General features: G+C 35.6%; 1 protein-coding gene and 1 long non-coding RNA gene across 12 annotated transcripts in view; one reads left to right on the top strand and one right to left on the bottom strand.

The window, feature by feature from the left end:
- Positions 1 to 26,879, bottom strand: part of DACH1 (dachshund family transcription factor 1) — a 364,372-nt gene that overhangs the window by 191,943 nt on the left and 145,550 nt on the right. For all 7 annotated transcript variants that reach the window (XM_068929669.1, XM_068929671.1, XM_068929670.1 and 4 more), the window contains exon 2: positions 19,200 to 19,315. In XM_068929669.1, the coding sequence (XP_068785770.1) occupies positions 19,200 to 19,315 (116 nt within the window). The remainder of the gene's footprint in view (positions 1 to 19,199; positions 19,316 to 26,879) is intronic.
- LOC104147470 (uncharacterized) lies at positions 78 to 25,751 on the top strand. 5 transcript variants are annotated; one of them, XR_694903.2, is made up of 5 exons: positions 150 to 308; positions 663 to 878; positions 13,862 to 13,900; positions 16,294 to 16,684; positions 21,370 to 25,751. It is a non-coding gene; the product is annotated as an uncharacterized lncRNA (long non-coding RNA). The 5 variants fall into 5 exon arrangements; XR_694902.2 differs by lacking the exon at positions 16,294 to 16,684 and having other exon boundaries at positions 78 to 308; XR_011138587.1 differs by lacking the exon at positions 21,370 to 25,751 and having other exon boundaries at positions 16,294 to 19,179.

Below are 26,879 nucleotides of genomic sequence, written 5' to 3'. Positions count from 1 at the left end.
GCTAATCTTCTACTGGACCGAGTCTTTCCCAGCTGGATTACTGATAAAACCTGGCCCCCATCAGCAGTAACAGGGTTATCAGTAGGAATTCTACTGAACAAGAACTTTCACCCCCAAAGTTCCTGCCAAGTCTTGAACAGGGGGTGGAAATCAGCTGCACATCAGCAAGCGCCCAAGCTGCGTTCATACAGAATCCAATACCTCACTGGAAGTGGTTGGCACGAGAGAGAGGAGAGTGTCTGAGCTCCTTATTAGAGGGAAAATATGAATTCTTTTGCATATACAGAGAATCTCAAACATGATCAGAGGTACGTAGCTCTCCTGTTCACTTGAATGAACTTGAAGGGATGATGCTCAGTGATGATTATGGGCCTATTTATTTAATTTAGTATAGAATAGTACAGAGACTTCTGCACTAGCACGTTCACTTGGTGCAGTGCAACAGAGGTACTAACTCAGGAATGGAAACAGTTTAGTCATGTCATAATACTGATGCACCTGGACTAATGCCAAGCGATATCTTTGGTACTATAAATATGCTCTTTATTCCACCTTCTTGAAGAGGGTGGCCGACAAAACAGAGAGAAGTATTAGAAATTATCTCTAACTCTTGGAAGAATTTATAAAAACCTGACAGCTTTCCCTATGCTTCTGGCTTTCAGGACAGGCTGAAACTGTTTTAACATCTGTGCCAAGAAAGCTCTGCGCTCAGTAGCTGTCTTTCTAAATAAAGTGCTCTTATATAGCATATTCCAGATGAAAAAAGTAGATGGCAGCAGCAAAACATAAAGACAGTTAGCATGGATTCCTGAAAGCTTCAACATCAAAAAGATGGCCCATGCTCGTGAGAATTACGGAATTCCAGCTGGATGAAGCAGGTGGGAAATTTATACTAAGAAAAAAAGAAAAATGATTCAAAAATTAAATTTGCCAAACTTTGCATTAAAATTATAATTTAAAAACTGAAAATTCTATTTATAAATGTTATTTAATATGATGCTATAGAGCAAGTAATATTTTAATGCCATTTAGCAGGTATTTTTTTCAACAATTTGTTATTGAAAACACGGCAAAGGCAGCAAGAGAAGATAAACGTATGGTAATTTGTCTGAAAGTTCTGGAAATGCTCTTTTTCGGTGACAATTATAAAAAGCTAAAGATTTCTGAAAAGTATTCATTTTCTCAGTGAAATTTCTTCTAGAAAGTGTATGCGAAAGAAAAAATAATACAATTTTGAATTATTAGAATGTGTGAAAGATTTCAGAGAAGAAGCTAGGAAACATGAAAGAGCAGAGAGAAAAAAAGGAGTAAGAATTCAAGTCCGTATTTTCTATAGCCATTTGGGAAAATGGACATGAAATGAAGTTAGGAAACATAATAAGCAATGTTAGCACTGCAAATCCCTTTTAATTTGCAGCTTCTCTGTTTATCAGTGTTTAGTTATTCATTTTTTCCTAAAAAAAAGCATTATTAATGGCCTTCCTTCCAGATCTACTAGATTAGCCTATTTTGGTGGGATAAAGGATTCGACTGGTCAATCTGCTAAAGAGTAAGGGAAATAATAAATCTATTGAGGCTGAACCAGCAGCATTAAGATGTCTATAATCAAACTAATAATCCTGTCAAAATATAGTTACATTTCATGCACTTTCTAGACTTGTAATCAAAACCAGGAGGTGAAATTAAACTGAGCATCATTGCTTTATTTTGGCTCTGTGTGTCTATATCTGATGGAGAAAAATGCAACAGTCTAAATTAGAAAGGAAAGTAAATGGTGAAAAGATCAGAAAAATTTTCAAAAACCACTCCGTTTTGCAAAAACAGGAGGAAGAGATTTATGTATTTTCTATTTGAAAGACCGAGAAGTAGTCAAAAGTTAGTGGCCTAATCAAAAATATTTGAAAGAGCGAGAAAGCATCACACCAGGCACCATGATATCAATACTCATACACACAAAATTACATGTTGATTAGGTTATAAAGAACCCTCAGAGTCTTTCACATCTCTGAAAAAGACGCTGAGCTCTAAAAGACTGCATATCTTGTAAGATAATTACAAAGTGACCTTTAAGTACCCAGATAAATTCAAGGCAACAGAAACCATACCAAAGCAACAAATAAAAAGTGAAAGAATTATACTGAAAACTGTTAAAGAGGATCACTTTAAGTAACCATAGGAACAGCACTGCACAAAAAGTGAAATGGAGCTAAGCAACACATGAGACGTTAGCGTTTAGTGACGGAGGATGAAATGAGGAGCCTTCTTTTGGGAGCAGGCCACAGATGGATCTGTGTTAAGTGAATAAATACAATTAAGTCATGAATAATTCTAAAAGGAGCAATGAAGCAGATTCAAATACAATTCCAAAAGACAGGGCTATCTGAGAGGTTATATAAACTGCATTGAATTATACAGAAAAACAAACAACAACAACAAAGCCACTTACCACAAACTTTTTTCACAAAGATAAAACGATGTACCAAGGATAGGGCAAATGTTTCTGTGGCTACACTGAATTAGGACAGTCTCATCCGGGAGACAGAAATGAAGTTAAATGCATTGGCAAAAAACTTCATCCAACTTGACCACAAGATATATAAGGACGAGATTAAATAGCCTTCTATTTTGCCTATGCCCTAGTTTATATCTGGGCTACCTACTAACTCTATTAACTTACTTGGTTACTTAATAGAAACTACAGTCTGAAAAATAAATCAATATTCTGCGTTATTATTTCTACAACAAATAAGTACATTATTATTTCTACAACAAAGTCCTGGTGCTCTTTTCAACCGTTAAAAGTACCAAAAGGATTTCTTTCCATTACTGAGGACTTAATGAAATATATCTGAATATTAAATAAACAGAAGGAGTAGGAATAAGGAAGACTAATTAAACTACTCACCCTCACAACTGTTCTGGGACTTTATAAAGGGGAGAGGGAGAACTAGGTGAGAATAAGTCACAGACAAAGGTGAGGTATCAGATCACCTGCAGCAAATTCTAGGAACATCCCCGTTCACATAGAATAAAAGTGAGTATTTACCCAGAGCATGTGACTCACAGCTCAAGCTGTTTTGAGATGATACAGCTTTTGAACACTGCACTTAACACTGGGATCAATATCAGTAAATTCACTCTATCCTGGTACTATAAGTGGAGATTAAAACAAACAAAAACAATTGTAAAACATCATAATAATAATACAAATAGTACTGACACCAAAAGGACCGCAACTACCAATTATAATGTAACCAAAAATTAAACACTTTACTTGAGAAAACTATGCAGACAGAAGTCTGTTGGGAAAAAAAATGTGAAAGATTATCTATAACTTAAAGACTTAGACATTAGCAGTTACAGGAGCATGTGGCATATTGGCATAACCTCTTATCTCATGGTAAGCCTGTATTTTCTATAAAAAAGATTAATTTAGAAGATTTGCCTCTAAATGCAAAATCAGCTCATATTTCTTTGAATTTCTGAGTGGATGTGGATATGGTAATTATCCTGTGTTTGGACTGAGAGCTTCTTTTTCTGCACAAGAAAAACTGCACTGCACCTATAGAAAAATATATTTTTTTCCTTCTTCTTGTTCATAAAGTTAACAAACAGGAGCCTCCAGAACAGGAGTAATAAAGAGAAAAGGTAAATGCAGATCAAAAAGAGATTCGCAGGAACAAGTTTCTCCTGGAGTAAAGGAGAAAGCAATTAAAGAAGTCAAAAAAGGGTGTACTGCATGGGATGTCAATGAAAAAAGTCTTCATTGTTAACATTCATTTGACAAACGGTATCCAACTATTGAGCAGGAGATGGAGAAACCAACTTGCTCACGCTTAAAACAGCGTTTCCTTATGAGCATTTTTAATTGTTTTCAGATGTTTTTTGATCGTAGGAGTGATTAACATTATTCAGCAGTCATGAGTAAGTGCTTGTGTTCCAAAAGCTTGTAAATTTTTGCCAGCTATGGCACTTGGTCCAGTAAAAGTTAAAATTTTCCCTACAAAATTTGCCTCTAGTATACTTCAACAAAAATGGCACCAGAAACTCTACAAGTGAAATATTTATCTTTGGAAAATGTAGTAATTTTACAGTATATACACACCAAATATATACTGGCCTCAATTTCTATAACAGTAATCCCAACTTTGAAGTAAATCCACATTCACAAAAGAAATTACGTTCTAACCTTGGTTGTAGTAGAGCATCTATGATGTAAATTATAAACCTCCAAACCATACTACCTGCCAGTTACAACGTTGGCAAGGTGCCTCCATTTTTCATTAGAAATTTCCCAATTCTGTTTCCACACAAACCCAGCTACTTCATCGACTCCAGAAAATTAAGCAAGGAATACGGGCTGAAGCATTAGCACCCAGCTATCTTTACTATTTAATCAATAACACATTCACTGTGTTTTTGGCTCATAAAAAGTAGACTTTTTCAGAAAGTAAGTTCAGGGAGGAGTGGAAGAAGAGAAAGAGTTGAGATGCACAGCTGCAAGGTGCAGCGTGCAAACTTGCCTCTAAGCCAAAGCACAGCTCTGAATTGCTGTATCCTTTGGTATAGATGCACCCCGAAAAGTCATATTCTTTACAGGAAAAGTATAGGATACGTAGCCATCTCTGCTCAGGCCTTCCTAGGAAGCAAGCATTCTTTTTTCTAACTTAAGAGGAATAATCCACTGTGGTAATACTTATTTGGGCTCCACGAAAATCTCACTCCCTCATATCATTCTTTATTAAATATTAGCCGGACGCTATTTTATAAAGGGTTATCCCATATTCCATAAATACTCAGTTCACATTGCTATAAACTCTAGAAGCAAGAGTGCTGTATTTTTCACTATTCGTTTCTAGGACTCTGCTATCCTCGGTGTGTCCAATCTCTGCATACCTGAGACTTGAAAGGCAGAATATATTTGGAGCTTTCAATACAGGAAAAAAAATTACTTCAAAAATTGTTTTGTCACATAGTGACTGAGTGTGCGGGAACTACTGTCGTCTTCCACTTAAAATGAATGAAATATTAATGTACTAGAATCTTTTGAGATATTTTTCAAAACAAATGTACTGATTCACAATAAATCACCCTTTTTCCTAAATGTTTGCACTGAATACTGATGAAACTCTGAATTTTTTTTTTCTCTATTTACAGCGTTGTTACGATGCAGCAAGTTACCTGGTTACTAAACTGATAAAGCAATACGGTCCTTTTATTCCCATATTCACATGCATTCATTAAGCAAGGGCACACAGAAAAACTGTCACTGCTTGCACTGTGTTAAGTACCTTTTCCCACACTTTGAAGTCCAAGCTTAAGTGACATTACAGAGTCAGTATTCTAATACAGTAATTTTATCTAGGTCTCCTTATTTTAGATTGATGCATATATGCATATCATAATATATCATTAAAGAATTAGTTTACTGCCAGAAAAAAAATGTATCAGTGATATCATGCATTTAGTGATGTTGTTTACTTAAGACCTTACCCCTGATTTTCATGATTCTTAGCAAGGTAATCCCAGTAACCTGGTGCAATCATACTGGAGATCACTGGAATATGTGATTGATACCATCTTATGCTTTGAACTCTGTATTTTCACTGTAAGTGCCAGAAATGTTCTTCAAAAAAAGTACAATCTGCAGAAAATAATGTTATTCTATTTACTTTCCTTTCAACATGGGCAACTGGATTTTTCAAGCCATAGGCGTGGATTTAGTGCCTGTGATAACAAACAGCATAACAAACATAGTGAAAAGGAAATTTAGTAGATGCATCCCCGCATTTCATAGACCAAGCACAAATCATTCTACTTCCTCTACATCACTCTAAATCTCACCCACCAAGTAACAAAAAGGTAATATTGACAAAACTTTATCTTTTGGTAAAAATTGGTAGTACATTGTCTATTTATCTACCATTGCCATGGATTTTGATGAGCTAGATCCAATTGGTGTCATTATTAATTTTGTTTTGATTAGGTGCAGTTTCCCTTTCTCCAACTTACTCATTTCCAGCATGACACTGTTTGTGTATTCAGAAACTAATGCGTCATTAATTGTTGATGACCTCATCAACATAGTATAATAATAACAATGACACTTTCCTCACTCTAAGAATCTTTCTAAATGTCCATGTGTAACAGCAGTAACATCTCTAATACTACTAGCAGTAACAGTTTATTCTTTGTTGACAGCTTGAATGGAGTGTCTCATTGCAATTAGGAGTGGATTGAAAGGAGATGATTTAAGAGTTTCTTGTAAAACATTCATAACTAAAAACATTTCACAAAGACAAAATAAAGCTTCTTAGATAAGCCCTGTTGAGAGAGCACAACCTCTGACAGCAATGCCACAAAGACACACAAAAAGTAGTTTTGTAACTTCTCAATAGTTATGAATTAATAGACAATAGCAAGTAAATGACGTTGCATTGCATTAAATGAGTTGGTTATTCCAAGGGATAAAGAACTCTCACTTCCCCCAACCCACACAAAAACAGTTGCACATGTAAAAGGTAGCCACCAGGACTGTGGCAGGGGCTCAGATTAATGTTCTTCTCAGTTAAGAAATGAATTTTCTTGCTTACAGCTTTTTCATAATACTATCAAAAAAAAACAGTAAACATGAAAATATCAAAGTGCAAATGCTAAAAAGTATGCATGTGCTTTTACTAGTACTATATTCTAATAATTAAGGCTGTTAAGACACTTTCACATTAGTGCATTAATAAATAATAGTCACAAATATATATATACATAGGTGTGATTACCTAAATAAATACACTGAATTCAACACAGTGTAGCAGTACCACATGCAGTGAAACAGTTCATACAAAGCAAATGTCTTGCAGTCTAGGAAAGACATGAAAATATCATGACCTGTAAAAGGTAGGGAAGATAAAGAGAGTATCAATGTGGTACTATAGGATCATTTAAAAAGTCAACATTTACTGCATTTGTTGGGATAGTGGATTTTTCTCTCTACATATTTCACCTTTTTGCAGATCCTTATTCATACTCAGATCTTTCTCCTTCCTTTATCTTTTGTATTTTTTTTTTTTAGGAAGAGATTTCTTATATCACTCAGATCCTTTAACAGAGCCCATGCATACTGTTTTGTCTGTGTATAACGGGAATTTTTTGCTGTCTCCCTATCCTACCCTTTCCATTCAGCTCTGTTTTCCTTTTCACTTGTCTCAGGCACACATCAGGCAAATGACATGTTAAGGTAGCTACCTATTTCTGCACCTTGTAGAAATAAAATAAGTTTTCTCACCTGAAAAAAGTAAAACGAAGTTTTCAAATTTAGCATTTTGAATGCATGGAAGCTCAGACCAACGGCTCAAGTTTGCATAAACCACAAATGCTGGAGACAGTTCCCCGAGCAAAAAATAATGACAGTTTTTTTATATTTGCAATGCAGTTCATTAGCACAGCTTACAACATGGTAAATTTTACATCACAGTGCAGTACACTCTGATCTCCAGGTAAAGCAATAAAAAAAAAAAAAAAGAGAGAAAGAATTAAGCAACTGGCGTAGGATCTGGAATCAAGCTCCCACAACAATCTAGCCTTGGTCCTGAGAGCAGGACTTGAACCAGAACAGCCTTCCTCTCCTTAAAAACCATGTTCCAGTTAAGTCTGCTTTCTGTTAGCTCTTACATATTGCATAACACAACATTAGTAACAACAACAATACAGTACACTGTGAACAACTGATAATAGATTCATTATAATTCTGATCGTATGCTACCATGTCCTATAAAATTCATGCAGGCGACATTACTAGAGCTGTAAGTCCAAAGGGCAACTCATAGAGCGACTGGTTCTCCTTGGAAAACTGCTTAAGTTCATTTTGTGTTCTATAAGCTTGTTGCCTGGAAGGTTAGGTATGATGTGATGATTAGATGCTTGACCCTTCCAAGCTGCTATTATCAAACACACGGCTTAAACAAATATTAAGAAAATTAACTAATACATTTTGTATCTCATTCTTTTCTGCTTGAGCTGCAGTCATCTAAGGTTGCCCAGGTCTAATGGTGCTTGCTCACACCTATTTTCCTTGATGTTTCATTTACTTTAGTAAATTTTTAAGTTCACCTAATTCCTACATCATATAACAAAAAGAACCCTATGTTACCTGACATCTTCTCTGGATATTGTCTTTGCATTTAATTATCCACGTGAGACCTGGAAACAGACACTGCACAGCAGATATTGCTCTTAACAGTCATATTAAAAAATGACGCTTGACCAAAAAAATTATAAAACTGTGTTAAATACATCAAGATCCAGTTTCTTCCTGTATTTTAGAGACTCCCCAAATATACTATAATGCAATCACGGACCATAACTTTAGACCATAAAAATCTGAAGTTATCTTTTACTGAATACCATATATAGCTCTAGCAGTTCATATATAAATGAAGAGAAAAAAACATTTACACTTCATTGATTATATTATCCAAGGCCAAAAAATAGTCTAATTCTACAGGAAAGGAGGAGGCATCTTGGTGGCATCCAAGAACCTAACATCACAGAACCATAGTTAGAGATGAGTTGATATTGCGCTTTGTACCAGATCTGGCTATGTGTACCCTTACACATACCATTTTACTATATTGATAGAACAATTAATATCATTTAAATGAGAGACTTACTTAGCATTTATAAGACTGATATATTACTCCAAATTTAGCAGCCTAGGTTCACTTTTACTGGCAGTGTTAATTAAAACAATACTCTCCACTTGATGTTTAAAATGGTAATGCACTATTTGTTTGGTAAAAGATTGGTTTCTCAAGTGATTGCATATCAAATTATTCTGGCTAAACATCCCAAGCAGAAAGAAAGATTTTGGTTGGAAAAAATCTCAAGTTTATAATAAGAAAAACTCCAGACACAGGTTTATGATTATCTTGCTGTTTTTCTATTGAAAGACCTTGCCTGAAATTTGAGCGACAAGAGAAGCTCAGTATTTCCTAAAATTGATAGGCTTCCATTCTGAATAATTTAATTTTGTGAAAAAATCAGTGCATTCTGTAAAACATATCTCATAAATAAATTTTTCATTTCAAGCAATCAGTGTTCTTTGCAATATGCATCTTGTAAATAACTTTCATTTCAATTATAAATATCAGTAAGCTGGAATTCAGGAAGCTATAGCAATGACTGGTGAGCACTTCCATTTTTTGGTTCAAGTTTAGTCACAGGTAACTTTGCCATGTGTCAGCCTTTGAGACTGACATTTTTAATTGTTTTATTTGAATCAACAGTTGTGTGGTTATGTATAGCTTTTATCTTGGAAAGTTTGGGGGAGGTACTTTTGCATGTTTTCTGTATCATAGGATACATTGATGGTAAAGTACCTTTTTTTGAAAAGTTTGTCTGTTTGTTTGTTTGTTTTTGCCAAGACTTTTTACATGTTTTTATGATTTGAAACAAGAAACTGGAATTTGGATGAGGGACAATCCTGCAGTCACAGAGATGTTTTTTTGCCAATCACATTAAATCTATCCTGATTAAGCCCAGCTATAAATATCTGAAAATTACTAGACATTATTAGAAGCCTGCTACTCTCATCTTTGAACAGTTCATCTGCACAGAATATGATCCTTCTGTAGGGGGAGCCTACAGAATTGACACAGATATATCATTCAGATGGGAGAATTCACAAATCACTACCGTTATACTCTTAGCCTTCAGAATGCAAAATTAGTCTGCAAGTCAGAAAGAAATCAAGATTACTCGCCTCAGATTTTCCACTAAAAAAGTAATAAATCTGTACATGTCACAACCTAATACTGAATGAGTAGCTATAAGATGCAAGTAGAACAGAGGACTAACTACAGCATAACCTATGCTGTAAAATAACTTCACTCTTCACTTCATTCTTGGGTCTAGGTATTGACTATCCGTACTGCCTAAGTGTTTACTGCCACAGTGTGTTTTGACGTAACCAATTTTTTCCTCCTAAATCAAGGGTAGGGAGCATTTATGGGAAAAGTTCAGTCCAGAGAATCTCCTCAATAGACAGTGGACAAACCTGCATGAGGTTTGGCTCCTTCTGACTTACATAGTCCTCCAACAGTAACCTAGTCCTCCAACCTAGCTTTGAATCTTCAGATACCCGCTTATGTCCTTATTGAGATTCATGCCACAAATACTAAAAAATACAACTCTAGTAGACTAAGAAACACTCTCATATCAAATTCTCTGGAAAAAAAAATAATAGGAATATCTTGGGAAATCATATGGAATGTAGAAGTGATCTGAGGTCACAAGCTATCTACTGTGGGCATGACCAGTTTACTTCAGAAGTGGCTAAAGAAGAAGCTTCAGAAGAAGCCTAAGCAACGACACAAGCCACTTGGTACCATCTGAGCTGGGGTACAGTGATCATTCCCTGGTTTAGAAGTATCTGGCAATCAGTAATAGCCACAAGACTGAGTAATGTGGTGCCCATCCATTTCACACCATGACAGTAGTTATATTATGAAACTGAAGGTTCAGTTTTCAAACTCTGGGGATGAACCCTTCTTTGTCTTAGTCTTCACTGATAAGATTCACCTGCATGAGTACCTGGCCCTTGAGACCGGTGGAAAAGCCTGAAGCAAGGAGGATTTACCTTCAGTAGAGGAGGAACAAGTTAGGGAATATTTAAACAAATTGGACATGCATAAGTCCATGGGGCTTGATGGGATGGACTCATGAGTGCCGAGATAGCTGGCCGATGTCATTGCAAGGCCAATTTTAATTATATTTGAAAAGTCATGGCAATCAGGGATGATTCCTGAGGACTGGACGAAAGCAAACGTCACTCCTGTCTTCAAGAAGGGCAAGAAGTAGGATCAGGGCAACTACAGACTCATAAGCCTCTCCTTAATCCCTGGGTAGGTGATGGAGTAAATCCTCCCAGAAACCATTTCCAAACATAAGGACGAGAAGGTGACTGAGAGTAGTCAGCATGAACTGGCAAGCCTGATAGTCTTCTACACCTTTCTAGCTGAAACAATTAGCTTGGTGGCGAAGAGGAGAGTAGAGGATATTGCTTATCTTGACTTTAGTAAGGCTTTTGACACTGTCTCCCATAACATCCTCATTGACAAGCTGATGAAATACAGACTAGATAAATTTGTGGTGAGGTTGACTCAAAACAGGCTGACGTGCCAGGCCCAAAAGGCTGTGACCAGCAGCACAAAGTCTTGATGGGCTTTGTTGACAATGGATCCAGTGCACTTTAGTATATTCGCTAATGACCTGGATGATGGGACAGGGTTCACTCTCAGCAAGTTTTTGAACAATACAAAGCCGGGAGGTTGATAAACTAGATGATTTTGCTGCCATTCAGAAGGACCTTGACAGACTGGACAAATAGACTAACAGGAATCTTATAATGTTCAGCAAACGGAAATGCAAAGTCCTGCACCTAGAGAGGAATAACCCATGCACACACTGGGGGTTACACAGCGGGAAAGTAGCTTGGCGGAAAAAGACCTGTGGGTCCTGATCAACACCGAGTTGAAAATGATGCAGCATTGTGCCCCTCTGGCAAAGCAGGCCACAACCTGCTTGCAACCTGCATGCAACCTCTGGGGCTTCATTAGGAAGAGCATTGCCAGCAGGTCGAGGGAGGTGATTCTTCCTCTCTACTTAGCACTGGTGAGACTACAGCTGTAGTGCTGGGTCCAGTTCAGGGCTTCCCAGTACAAGAGAGACATTGGCATGCTGGAGGCAGTCCAGAGAACAGCCATAAGATGATGAAGGGACTGGAGCATCTGTCATATAAAAAGGAGGCTGAAAGAGGTGGCATTGTTTAGCCTGGAGAACAGGAGGCTCAGGGGGTTCTTGTCAATATGTAAAAATACCTGATGGGAGGGTGTAAAGAGGATGGGGCCAGACTCTTCTCAGTGGTGCCCAGTGACAGAACAAGAGGCAATGGGCACAAACTGAAATACGGGAAATTCAACTGAAATGTCTGAAAAAAAATGGAGGTGGTGGTCAAACATTAGAACAGTTCTCGCAGGCAGGTTGTAGAGTCTCCATCCTTGGAGATATTCAAAACTAGCTGGACACAGTCCTGAGAAAGCTGATCTAGCTGATCCTGCTTTGAGTAGGGTGTTTGGACTAGCTGTTCTCCAGATCTCCTTTCCTACCTCAACTATTTTGTGATTCTGTGACTGAAATAACAGAATTTCTAAAGGTTCTGTGTTACTGAAAAACTTGAAAATTTTATCAATTTCTATTTTTAAAGATCAATGTTGCAAAGGCAAAACCTCAAATTGGGAACCTGAGGCTATTTAGGAACAGCCTATACAATCATATGTTACTTATTCTGAAAGAAAGCTTTTCCTCTTCATATAGAAATGTCAGCAAAAGAGACAGTACAGCAAAGGAGAACATTTTCTGTTGCGTTAGTGATATGAGACTGCAAGCCAGGAAAGATAGACTGAGGTAGAACAAAGAACACAGACTCTTCAAGTGATTTTGAGAGAAGCTTCCATAAAGAATACATACAAGCCTATATTAAGATTTTTATGGGAAGCTCTGATTTTGGAATTTTTAACCTTTAATGTGTGACTGCATGACTTTAATGTTCATGTTACTTTTTTTTAATATGTGTATATTTATTTGTGTATGTGTGTGTGTGTGTGTGTGTATTTATATATTGTGTTATATGGTATAATACTGCAAAATGTACCTGTTCTTATTGATTAAAAATTTGTTAATAAAAAGGTTATACTTCTGTAAGTAATTCTTGGTTTAAAACCAATTTTATGAATGAATACAGCTATGTCTACATGGCTTATTGCAAGTAAAGGCATGCAAACCCTTCTCTCGCTCAGGAAAGGCTAGACAGAAAATAAGGTATGAGTAAGAAGCAAATGTGGTTAAATATCTTTAGATTCGGAAATGGTTTATAATCTGCCCGGTTGAAGATCTTCCATACATTTGCTTATAATAAACCATGTAGTCATATCCTATTTTCTTTCGAAGAGCTTCAGAAATCTTTGACTGTTCACAGGAGTTCAATCCTTTGATTACAGGGACTCTGTAGTAAATTCTTATATTTATATCACTTAATATTTTCTGTTCATATACTAGAGTAAATTTCATTTTACTATAACACTTCATTTAAAATGAAGGCTGAGGAGTAAAACATCAAAAGTCAGAAAAGAATGAATTTGCATATGCCTGAGATTATATAGCTAAGCACTGATGCTCCCACCCTGTCTTGTGTCCTTACTGTAATAGGTGCTGAAATTGAATAATTTAATTTTGGCAGATTTATAAGATTTGTGGCTAAACAGAAAATCAACTCTATTATTAACTAGTGAACTTAAGGGACTCATTGAAACTTAAACTAGTGAGCTAAGGACTGCTTTTCAGTTAATTATCAAAACTCTTGCGATGAAAGTAGAAAAAAAAGGCTATCCATTCAACAGGATGATAATATCACAAAATCATGACAGGGCTTTCAGAAAAGCACAGGTGGCCTGAATTAAACATTAATTAAAAAAACCCCACAAACTATGAAATAGTATATTTACAGAGTTTAGTCAGGACATCTTCCCATGATACTTCAATAAGTGAACATGATAGAAGCTTTCACATTAATTATGACTACTTCCTTAATGAAGTACAAAAATGCTTGTGTAATCTGATTCAGTTTATTGAATTAGGTTACAGTTTGTCAATCTAAAAGTAGGATTTTGATGCTTACTTTTGCAATATGTTAGCTCATTCCCAACAGATAAACTGGCTCAACATTTGTGCACTACATAAAATAAATAACTGCATAACAGGTTTGTATCTCAAACTTCCTTAGTATATAACTCACAATTTTAATTTCTAGACCCTGAAATACTCTTATAACTCAACACAATTCATTTCGGTAAGTTAAATACTTTCTTAAGACTTTACAGAAATGACACTACCAGGAGAAAATAATTTCAACTACAGATTTTGTTTCTTGGTAATTCCTAATATGATGCGGGTAAAATAACAGTGATGATTACATTTTAACCATTCTCTTTCACTTCTGCCTAATACTATATCAAATAACCATAAGCTAATAAAAATGAAATTATTGCATTATGAGATTAATCTTTCTTTAAGCATTAAATAATTCCAGTTTCTATTTTAGAAGAAACATTTCCACACTTTATCAACAGCTGCATCTGTGAACTCCATTTGTCCTCCATGCCGAAATAATCTATACAAAACCTTTCAACTCTCTCCCTGCCCTAATCCTCCCGGAAAAATGCTTCTTGGCTCAGAGAGTTTTGCACAGGGTGGAAGTTGGAATATATTTTTATTGATTCAGGCCACAGTGCAAGAGAGAAAATAAGAATGAGATTAGAAACAACATCTTCAAATTATCACTTAAAAGGAGAAAAAATGGAAAGAACAGAACAAGAGCATTTAATATAGGAAACTAGTTATAACTCAAACATATCTGAATGTTTCAGAAGAGCCCTTACACTGAAAAAATGAGTCTAGTATAAGATGTGGAATAAGTGGAGAAAGAAGTGCCTACCATTTAAGCAAATCTGTTCAAGATAATAATAATAATAATAACAATAATAATAGCCAATGAGGTTAACTTAATATGAGATTAACTTAATGTAATAAAATTAAACATACCAAGTGCTTTGAAATCACTGGACAAAGGAAAAACTATGCATACAGAAAGTAGCATTCTTATCACGCCCTTAATTAGGTATTTCCAAAAGCGTTTTATATTCACTTTTCATCTCTGGGAGAAAAATGCAGCTCCTGAAATAAGTAGGAGGTTTTTGTAGTTACTTTTTTCAGTACCCTAGATTAGAGACTCAGTAGGCCATGTTGCAGAAGAATCAAGTTGGGAACATCCTGTAAATTTGCCCTAATGAAAAACAGCTTTATGAAATAGTTTCAAAACCTAAAACACCTGCTTACGAATAATGACAAAATTATTAATTGAAAAGTGAACAAAATTGCTTTCAAAGTTCATGTAAAAATAATGGAAATATTTTATCCATCATATAATAACCACAAATATAAAAAATGTAGAGCACAATGTGTATCGCACACTGTACTCAAAAAGTACAGTGCCGCTTTTCTGATTACTTAAAATTATCTGCCATTCCAAGTTTAGACAACTTTTGAAGTCTACAAAGCACATTAGCCAAAAAAAAAAGATCTGCAGCAGATACAGCCATAGAGAGATGAGGATCTAATTTAACTACGACGAACAATCCAGTCTTGGAAGGGCTTGAAGGCATTATCCAGATAAACTGAAAAGTCAGTATACCTATCTGATCGGTACCAAACTCTTCTTTCTTCTGCTGACTCCATCTCTAGCTTCATTTGTAACTACATCAGCGGTTTTTAACCTAACAAATTCTTCATTTTCTCCTGTTACACCTCTCTCCTTTTATCACACCTTCAAATGTCCTACATTTAATTTAATAAGCATGAGACTATTGCTTGTCAGCTGGTCAGTCCTTTTCCAAAGTTGGGAACATTCTGTAAATTTGCCCTAATGAAAAACAGTCATTAGATCAGCAATTGCAGGTAACCTTTACGATCTGGTGATAAAATGGGCAGAAAATCACCCAAGAGGTGATCCTGTCTTCTTCAGCTTATGCTCCCAAAGAGACTTTGGCGTATTACTGCTTTTTTTCCTCCTTTTCTTCTCCTACTATACTGAGTCTATGTTAGCCTGTTCCCTAAATACTTCTCTAAAGTAGATCTATTCCAGGTGACAATGAAACGTTCTCTGAATGCAACTTCAGGGTGAACCAGTAACTGAACATATTTTCAAGGGATCTTTAAGATGGCCTCCTACAAAAATTACATGCAGTTATGGAATTTCCATGAACAAAGCTCAGTATACAGTTTTGTAGCAATGCTATTTGCATAGAGAAGCGGCACGTGCAAAAATAGCAACCTCCTTTTGAAATCAGTAATTCCACATATAGATGCATACTATTTCTGTATTATGCAGCAGATTTTGTTTCTTAGTAATACGAAAATTTTCAAGTAAAATTCATACATTAAATCATAGCATCGTATATCCTAGATATATCCAATATCTTCAGATCTCTGTGCTATGATATGTGATTACTCACAGTAATCACTCAATCCTAATAGTAATCCTACCTTTAGGCAGGAAGGAAACTTAGTGATTTTATTAAGATTATTAAATCAGGCAGAAAACTGAAAAAGGAGGATTTGTTAGGAAAAAAAAGAGAGAGGGGGAAAGAAAAAATACTTAATATTTTGATTTTTTTCTGCTTATAGCTGGATCCTAAAAGTATTCAAACTTACTAAGCTTTCCAAAGGAGTCACCTTAAGGTCACTAAGATAATTAAGGGATTGCTCAAGATAGATACCCCTTATTTAGCATGGAGAAGAGAAGGCTCGAGGGGATCTTATCAACGTATATAAAAATCAGATGAGGAGACAAAAGAAGACAGAGTCAGAATCTTCTCAGTGGTATCCAGTGAAAGGACAAGAGGCAATGAGCACAAACAGAAATACAGAAGATTGTGGCGTCCCGATCCTTGGATTTATTCAAAAACAGCTGGACATGGTCCTGAGAAACCTGCTCTAGCTGACCGTGCTTTGAGCAGGCATTTTGGACTACATGATCCCAAGAAATGCCTTCCAACCTCAACTGTTCTGTGACCCTGTGAGTATACAGCGAAAATATCATGGAAAATGTTCACAAGTGGCAGGGATTTTCTTTTACCAACTAAAGCAGTAGCATATAAAATGGCACCTGCATCATCTACTGTAGTCACAGCCCTCTCTTGGGAGAATGGCTTTGGTGCTTGCTGCTTACTCACAAGGTAAATGCACAACCACTCACTGATTTCAGCTTTCAGGAATAGATAATTTTGGCCCATGTTTATACCTGTCTGTCTATAAAATGGTGGAATGACTGCCTTATAGCACTGCTATCATGAAGTTCCTTCACTCTGCTGAGCCATACTCCGTGGAACACTATATCCCAGAACTTGTTTCTATTAAGGTCACTGTGTGCATTTTTTGTACTCTCTGAGACTCACCACCACAACTGGAAAAATCATGCTTATTCTTTTTCTTGTGGCAAGCCATGTAATGTGAAATCGGTTCAAATTTAATAGCTATTTCATTTAAACCTTTCCTCTTTTGCCAGAGACCTGCAAAGCATTATCATCCCAATAATATTCTATGAATTATAATCTTATACATACCTCTTGTCTTTCCTTCTAAATTATTTTCTTTTTTTTTTTATTTATCACCATTTTGAAAGGTTCCTACATTTGTTTTTGTAGGCTGATGTTCTAAGAAATTGGATCTGTGTTTTCCGTACTGCATTTTTATGATTAACTCATGACCAGTTTTAAAGGACTAGGGAGGAACTGGATACGTTAAGCATTAGTTTTGTTTTTTAAGCTGTTCCTTATAATAAAAAAATTGCAAAAAAAAAAAAAGAAGATATTATATCATGAGGGGATCTGCTCTTATTTATTATCTGCAAAACAAAATCCAAAAATGATTCTGTTGTCATTTTTTTCTTCCTCTTTTCTGCTTGCTTATTTCTCTCTGACTTCTTTCATGTCATCTCCTTTCTACTTTTCATCTGCATTTATTTCTTTAATATTTGCTTTCTTATTCCCCCAAATAATTTCCCTTTGCATCTGCACTTTTTGATCTCTTCCTCACAAACACCAATGCTTGTGCCCTATAAAAACTTTCATACTTTACCTATATAGACCCTATCTCCTATTCTCATGTTCTGTTCCCCTCTGCATCAAATGTATTTATTAGATTTTATCCCATAATTCCTTTCTTACAGGATTTTTTTTGTTCTGACTGATTTTTTCACTGGTCACACCTGCCAAGGCTATCACTGTGAGCCCTGCTTGCTTGACACCCTTCCTGCATGCACATCTACACTTTCAAACCCATCCCTCCCCTTCCCTCTGCTTACTTTAATACCCTGTTACCACCTTAGCTGTCTGACCTTTCCTCATTTTGTCCCTGCTATTGATCTTTAGCCTTTCAAAAAACATTAAGTTCCCAATAAAATTGTTCTGTTATGTCTGTATCACTATGTAAAACAGTTTCCTGGCCCTAGGGCCAAGAGAGGTGGCTCCCTTGTGTCCAAAGAGCTAAATTCTTTTCCCTTCTAGATAGGATACCTGCACCCAAACTGTTAGCAGTCTCTGGCATGAGATATTCCTTAAACTGTGCATCGTTTTGGACAGCATTAGTCAGCTATGACAAAACCCATGTCAAGGATCATGCTGACACTGAAGCAGACAGGGGCAAGTGTTTTAACATCCATCCTGACCCTGTTATCTCCAGGACCCAGCAACCCTATCCTCCATGTGGATCTCTAGATTATCTTTCTTTGCCTTAGAGAACATCGGTGCTAGAGATTAAGCTGTGCAAACAAGTGAGGAGCAACTGGGGAAGCAGCTCAGATCAGCTCCTGCTGAAACAAGCAGGAGATTTTAAATTGTTTGTAACATGAAGAGCTAGAATGTGGCATCAGAGTCAATAGCTTGACTGTTGGGTTCCTCCATCTTCAGGTGTCTATTCACTGCCTTTCTGCAACATAGTCCTTCATAATTTCAGTGAGACTATGTCTAGGAGTAAGTCGCTGCTAGAAGGTATTATAGTAACCTTCTAAAGAAAATAAATAGTAGTTTGAGAAACAGATTGCTACTGGACTTCACGTGAGTATAAGGCCTCAGGAGGCATACCAAAAATAGAATTTGAGGATGCAAAATTAAGAAAGACGTGTGTAGCTAACTCAGTTTCTTCAGGCAACTGTACTCATGATGACTATCTAATCAAGCAAAGGAGTAAAAAATCAGAAGATATCTGATCTTCTCTAGAAAAAAAAATAGGGAGGTCATTGTCTAACAATAGCTAAGGTAATTCATGCTCTGAAAGGTTTTTGTTTATAAAGAACAAGTAAAGAGGAAAAAAAAGTAAAGGATTACTATTTTGCTCAGTTATTTATTGAGCTACCAAAATTTCCATTATGTACAACATGTTCCTGTAGCAATCACGTTATAACCCACACTACAGAACTCATCTGTGGTATGAGGGTGTTTTTGTTTAGAATGTTAATTTATTAATAAAGTGGATATCAGTCAGCTATGCAAAAGATGGCAAACGGTTAGCTAACGTGTTTCTAGCAATCCTACCTGTTGGCGGGATGATTCCAGGAGACATGAGGCCTGGGACAGAATGCGGCATGATATGCGAATTCTCTGGGGAGGTGACACTTTGAGTCCTCTTAGGAGGCCTTCCAGGTCTAGAACTGAAACAAACAAACAAAAAATTTTTACAATTAAGCTGTTGTCTTACACATCATTTCAAAGTTGTTTCAAGTGGTAACATGGACTGTAAATAAATTTGTTTCAAGGACGGTTGCTTTTGCAGTTAGATGTAATAGACTTCCATCACTAATTAGATTACATGCTGAATTCATTTTCCTCATTGAAGATCAGCCGCTCTTGATGCATAATTCATAGCCTGCACCTCGTTACCTGCTTCTTCATATTAATATCTATACACAGTTTGAATTGCCTCGTTTGCATATGCTAAAGTTCTGCATGCAGCCTTCAGCACGAAAATTATGCACTAACTTGTAATAATTATTACAGTCAGCCTGCTATTGATTTATGAGACTTTTAAAAACCAAATATGTGTAGTACTTGTAATGAATGATATTTTAAGGTTCTTCAGGAAATTAAAAGGCAATGGCTGCCTAAGGAAATGTTCTGCTTGTTTGATTTAATACTACAGTTAGCTGGGAGGTGGAATGAAAGAGTGATTCAGACCTATAGCACATTTTTCGATGATATGTTTTATTACTTCGCACTGCTAGCCTGATATCTAGATGATAAATGACAATACATATCTAATGTGTGAAAAGGTCTTGCAATTTCTTTATTTTTTGTCATTTAAAAGATAAGTCAAGTTATCATTTAACCCTTATTCTATTTAAAGTGAAAATTTCACTAAGTCACCTTACTTCAAATATACTGCTTTATTTCAAAAAGGACTAAGAACTATTTGTAAGATATTGTTGAACAACTGCCATCACTGCAGCTTACATCTGCCCAGTAAGGATAATTAAAGGGCTTCAGGTTTAAACACTCCTTGTCTGTTAAATGCTCACATATACAACTTTCCATCTCCTGGACTGTGTAAGTAGCATACAAATTAGATACAGATTACAATGAAAATACTTATTACCCACTAAATGCAAATAGGTATCTGCTACATATAATGCATACCCAAAGGTTTGTATTCCTACGTACAGATCCTAATATGGTGCTATTGCAATATCCCAATAACTGCTTATTTAGGGGGCATGTTGAAATGATTTCACTGGAAAAGGTGATGCGCAGTTCTAACACTGCAGTGTTAACCTACGCTTTGCCAGACATTTGGATTTCTTCATTAACTTCCAAATAAGAGAGAAAAAGAGGTGGCTGTCAAAGGTTTTGCTCCTTACATCCCTAGACTAAAAAAACTCTCATCAAGTATAACAGGATTTTTACCTATACTGGGATTGCAGAAGGAGGCAAGTAATAAAATGATTACTTTTTCTGGGCACACATTTCAAAAGAGAGTGTTTTGTTTTTGTTTTTTTTTTAACTTCTACAACCTATCTTTAATAAACCAAAAACAATCAAAATGCAGAACATTTTCTTGGAATTTAATGACTCAAGGCATTGAGTCATTAACCTTAACTGATCATTAATTCCCAATTTAATGTCCTGAGCTGAGGTCATTATTAATATTATAAGCTTGATCATTTTTTGATTGGTTTGGGATTTTTAGTTTTCTTTAATACATACAAAATCCTCATGTGTTGGCAACTGCAAGAAAAAGACTTGTAGAAAAAGAATATCATCTTATCCTAGCTCATACTGAGACATCACAGAACAAAATCAAATGTCTTCCTTTTTCTTTGAAATTTCCTTTGTGATTTACAATCAAAACAAGAATAGCACGAAAAAATATAAAAGATAAAAATTAAACACAAAAATAATCTGATTTGAATGGAGTGTTTCTAATATATTCACCCTTCAAAAAATCCCAGTATGCAAGAAAACCTTAATGGCTTGATTTAAATACCTATGATGATGCACTGTTCTCAAATTACAGTTCTTATATGAGCATGAAAGGGTGTGACAACAGCATAAAAAGCATAAGCAGAGTGCTACATCATAATGCACAACATAGTAGTGGCTTACAAGTCTTTAAAAATTAACAAGTTCACTCCTGCAAAGATTCACTTTAATGCATAAATGCTTACTATCAAACATAGTCAATGGTAAAGTCAGAATGCTTTTGTCTCAGATGCAGGTTTTGTGGATGTACACAAGCAGAATAAAACCAAAAGCCCAAGAGACAACACCCATGGACGGGATCAGTCAAAAAAGGTCAAGCAGCAAATTATAGATAAGTGATACTGCAGTAGCTAAGGCACAACTCCTCCACTGGTCTCCTTCTACAATTAAGTTGATTGTGCTACTCTGTACAACAGGACCGTGGCAATCAACGCCATAAATGAGCCCAAAAATACAACTTTACTGATTAAGTGCTTTTATAAAGTTGTTCTAAGCTCCCAATTTGAATCTAAGTAACAATATTTAAACAAAATTTCTGAGAAGTAAAGTCATTTTATCCTGATATCATTTTTAAGTGACGAAGCACCAATCAAGCTTACTATAAAAAGGCTTTTATCTATTTATGGAATGATTGTTAATCATGAAAAGACAGAAAACCAAATGCAAGAATTATTTTTTGAAGTTTGGAAGATCTAATTTAGAGTCATAGCAGACTACGTAATATACAGTTAAAATGAGTAAGCCACTGATTGGTTAAATTAAGCATACACCAATTTTCCCTAATAACTGAATATGTAATAGTAATTGTCTTAAACTGTTATTTATATAATGTACTGGTTTCATTAACCAAATTTATAAATTGCAATGCTTTCAATTTATAGGACCTATTCTCAAAAAATAGGTGATAAGAATTGCAAGAAAATCTGTATGAATCATTACAAAAGTTGTAAAAAATTGAAACATAAAAATTATTTTTAAAAAAAGTAATTTTGATTCTAGCTTGAAAACGTGCACATTGTTTTGCAATTCATTATCATTTTATAACGACATTATAAACAACTCTAAAAAATACAAGTACTGCTAGTGAGTTAAAGTATCATAATGGTCATAATGATGTTTAAGTATCATGATCAAAATGATCATGAATGATTAAAAATAGTTTAACATTTTTTCAGTGATTTTTCCCTAAATTTGCTCATAGTAACAAGCTACTTATTTTTACATTAGGACAAGCTTGCTTTCATTCCAAGATAACAAGCCTGACTCAAAGTATTCTCACTTTTACTTCCTGATTTGCCTTCACTATGAAAATAAAATGAAATAATGTATTAAATAAGTATGAGCTCTGTTATGCAAAAGACATACTGAAACGCCAGAGCAGTGCAAGTTATTCTTCTAGTTGAGCTCATTCACATACATAAAACTGTCCTCTAAAAATGCTGATAATACTCTTTTTGCCCGCTAAAGTTTTAGTGTGATATTTAAGCTAGTACATAAATGTAAAAGATATTGCAAGGTTTTGTCTTACTTTTCTCTGACTAAAATCAACAGAATAACAGTAGTTCTTCTGAACACACATTTGACCTCTCAAGGTAATGCTAATTATCCAAATGGGTGAACCATTCAAAGCTGACTCGCGCTGATTTTGAAGATGACGAGAGTTTAGAATTTTTAGAGATGAGATAAACAGGCCGAAGTGCCAGAACCCAAAAAGCCATCATAAGGCTTGTGAATACATAACATCCAATATAGAGAAGTCTTTTGGGACTCAACAAGAAGACAGCAGAAGAAATGGGCCTACATCTGGAAGTCATAACTGGTCTTCCTCTCTACCGTTTCATTCCTTGAGGAAAGAAGATTAAATTAGAGAGAACAGAAATCGGACAAGTAAAAACCTCAAGGAAGCTCTAATGATTAACTGTTTTAAAAAGCTGAGGAGAAGTCAAAGGGGAAGTTACTAGTTCCTTGTTTACCCATTAAAAAGGAGATGTAATATAAACATTGTTACTATTTTTGCTTTTATAAGTATGTAAGTTTGAATTTTTTCTCTCTAAAACTTTCAGCATTTCATGTGCGAAGTTTCTCAACACATGCTGAGGAAGGAAATGAGAGCCTTCTGTAGGACCACAGATCACTAAGTATCCAGTTTTTAAAGTGAAAGGTCTAAATACATTAGAAGTTATGCACCTTATATAGGCTTTGTATCAGAATTCCCAGATTTTTTGAGGGCTTCATTGACATTCCCACAGAAAAGTGAACTTTATGTCTGTATATGATCATCACAACTTACAATTACAATATACCATTATGTGACAGGGACCTCAGATGTGGAGTGTTGAATTTTGAAACTCAAAAAAGGCAAGAAGTATTGTCTTCATTTACATCAGCTAATTACATATTCAGGCCACTTTCCGGAAACATTGAAAATACATTAAATTTTTGTCAGACTTGTATTTCATCCCTTTAACTTTCACAAATATTTCGACCCATACTGTGGCACTAGTATTTTCATCTACGAAGGAAAGGATGCATCTGTCTCCTTTACTGTGACTGGCTATAAGACACATACCACAAGAAGGAGCTGAAGGTATGGTTGTCCTGAAATACTACGGGTTCTTTGAAGGGAGAATAGTTCACTTTTGGTCTTTTGATCAACATACATTAATTTTACATCATTCCAATCTTACTGAATTTACCCAATAATAGGCGGCTGAATTAAAGAATAAAAAAAGAAGATTCAGTCATTATTATCAGATTAAATGTTGTGCTTTGATTATACTTTTACAATTTTGTACCTCTCCATTTGTATTGCCAAACTGTGAGCTTGCTCTTAGAAATCCCTTTGGTAGCACAAAACTAATAAAAGCAGACATAATCAGCAGAAGATCTGGTCCCACACAATCATGTGGAACGAGGTGAGGGGAAAATAGGTACGGGTTTATCTAAGCTCTTTAAAAACAAGCAGACTTTACACTCTGCTCTTTTCACTGTCTGCCAACAGGCAGCAACTGGCTCTAAAACTTGAGGTTCTTATTCTGCAACTCTTGGGCACACAGACCTCCCACTGATTTCTATTAGACTTCTGAACACAAAGGAAGGTGCTGGTTCCAAAACAGCTGAAATTCTTCACGAGTAGTATATACCTCTCAGAGTGTGTTACTAGCATTTTATAGATTACTGATTGCACAGTAAAATATATAGCACAAAAGGAGAAGTGTGGGCAGCACGGCTGGGCTAAAGCAGTGATTGGATCTTTATTTTTCCAGTGCCCTAGCTTTGAGAAGGAGTTGTGCAAAATTAACTCTACATGAGCAATGCTTCATTCTTTAAAATTATTTTTATTCAATGCATGAGGTGTCCCTAAAAAGAATAGCAACTCTGACCAGCTCTAAGAAAGTAAACTCCTTTTCTATCCAAAACTATTTGTAGGGCCAATTTTCTACGTTTAGGGTCACACCTTTAATTTTAACCTTTCTATGAGGTAACAGTGCACAGAAATATTGGAGGTGGGTGTGGAAGGAGAATTATATTCAGGAAGTGATAGGTAGCAAATGTGTAACTGGCACTTGGTGCATTTATCTAATGTATTTTTGATGTTCTTAGAACTGCTTAGAACAGCTTTGAATATCAATATCAATTTTAGCAACATCAGCATTTACACTTCTCATTTAGGTACATACTGAAAATTTAGGCTTTATTTCTGAGTTTTTCTCCCTCCCCTCAGTGCTTCAGAGCCAGTAGACAGACACAAAGCTTTGGACCTCAAAGCAGTAGGTTGAATGAAATTCAGGTGAACAGCCACTGAAAATGGTAATTATGGGTTGGCAACACAGTGGTCACTGCAAAAGGACTGAGGGTGTCTCAGCCTACCACCCTGAGACTACCTGCTGACTTGTTGCGAGGATGGGAATAATCAAACCCGTGCCAGGAGTCTTCCTCTACCATACACGGCCCTTCCATTTTTGTTTCCCTGCTGCTCTCAGTGTCATAAGTGCAGCTTTCACACTAATAAGACCTGAGCCAAGGGTGCGTCAATTCTGAAAAATAAAGTCTGGGAAGACTGACTAAACCTTTTGTGTAATTTAATTCCTTTCATTGGAAAAGACTTACTTGCCAAGGTAACCTTCATAAATATTTCTAATGCACTGAACTAGCATATTAAAGGTAAAAAATGACAACATACGTTGATGCACACTTTATACTGCACTATTTTAAATGTTTCCCCTTCCATTCCCATTCAAGAACAATGCAAAAGAAAGTAATTCTAAGATCGGGCATATATCTATTTCGGCAGTTAGTAAAACAAACATTAGAAAACACACCATGTCCTTTTTACTTGCAGCAGTAGTATAAAACAATAAAATTCTCAGTGTAATTACCTTAAATTTATTTTTCTTCTCACAGTTAAACAGAAAATGTTCTCACGCAATAGTTAGTGCTGAACTCATGATATATTCGATAGATTTATTAAGACAGCAAACAGTGCTGAAAAAATAAATACAGTTCTGTTTAAAAATTTTCACAACGAAGTATACCAATGATCTTGAAAAGAGTTAGACTGTGCTATAAGTAGCGGAGAAAGCAAAGTCATGAAATGTTATTACATGTCAGTGACAGTATACTGGACGGCTCTTTTTGAATGAAAATGATCAAAAATAGATATTTGGCCAGGACTGTGGCGCCAATTTGTCAACAGAATAAATTATTAAGCCAAATAAAAAAATATATTGCATTCTGTATCCCATTTCAAAGGGATTTGTTGCAGTAACACAGGAGCTCTGTTTAGTTCTTGAATACTACGCTTTTGGTGGCTAGAGAAGACCTTGTGGCATTATTTCTTTTCCTAAGCGACAAATCCTGTAAATATCATAACATTTCCATCTTCCTCAATATTACAGCCCAGTCACTCTGCATTTCAGCAAGATGAAGAATATTCTTGCTACTCAAGAGTACAAGAATATATATTACAGCAGCTTCTGTCAGCTCTCACTTGACACTAGAAGTCCCACAATAAATACAATGAAAGGATCTAAGAAAAAGATTCTGCTTTACTGACTATACAACCTGAATAAATGAATGACCCAAAGGGCAAGAAAGAAAATAAAACCATTTAGAAATCTGAGTGTTACTGGAGTAAATTACAGTATCAGATTAGAATACAACTGTGAATGTACATAACTTTAAAATATTGCTGAAATGTGATTATTCTCTTAGTGAAACTGAGAGCTTTAAGTCAGCTAGGGAAAAGAGAAAAACAGATAAGAAATTAATCTATTTCTTTTGCGTAGCAGAGTTATGATGTCAGAAGTAAATCAATCCAAAAAGTTCAGTACTTCATCCAAATTGGCTGAAACATTAGATATGCCTAAAAGTTCTTAAAACATCTAAGTTGGCTTTCATGATTATGTAATAACTATGAAACATAAGCCACCGATGCTGACAGCAATACAATCTAGAGTATAAAATAAGTCTGAATGAACAATGAAATATAAATGTTAAACAGAACTCATGAGTATATTTAAACCATATTTTATTGCTGGTAAATTTTTATTGAATTTAAACTGATAAACTTGGCTTCAGAAAGAGTACTCAGAATATCCAAAAGTGATACGCAGATCACAGCGCTGGACATCCTGAAGAAACTCATTGAGGAACATTGGCAGTATCAACAACAAAAATTGGCAAAAGGTATAGCTGTGTGCACTGCTAGCTTTACGGAACAATTCTTACAACTACAAA

This window comes from Struthio camelus, chromosome 1, assembly GCF_040807025.1.
Source record: "Struthio camelus isolate bStrCam1 chromosome 1, bStrCam1.hap1, whole genome shotgun sequence".
Taxonomy (NCBI): Eukaryota; Metazoa; Chordata; class Aves; order Struthioniformes; family Struthionidae; genus Struthio; species Struthio camelus.
This window is presented reverse-complemented; position numbering and strand designations above follow the sequence as displayed.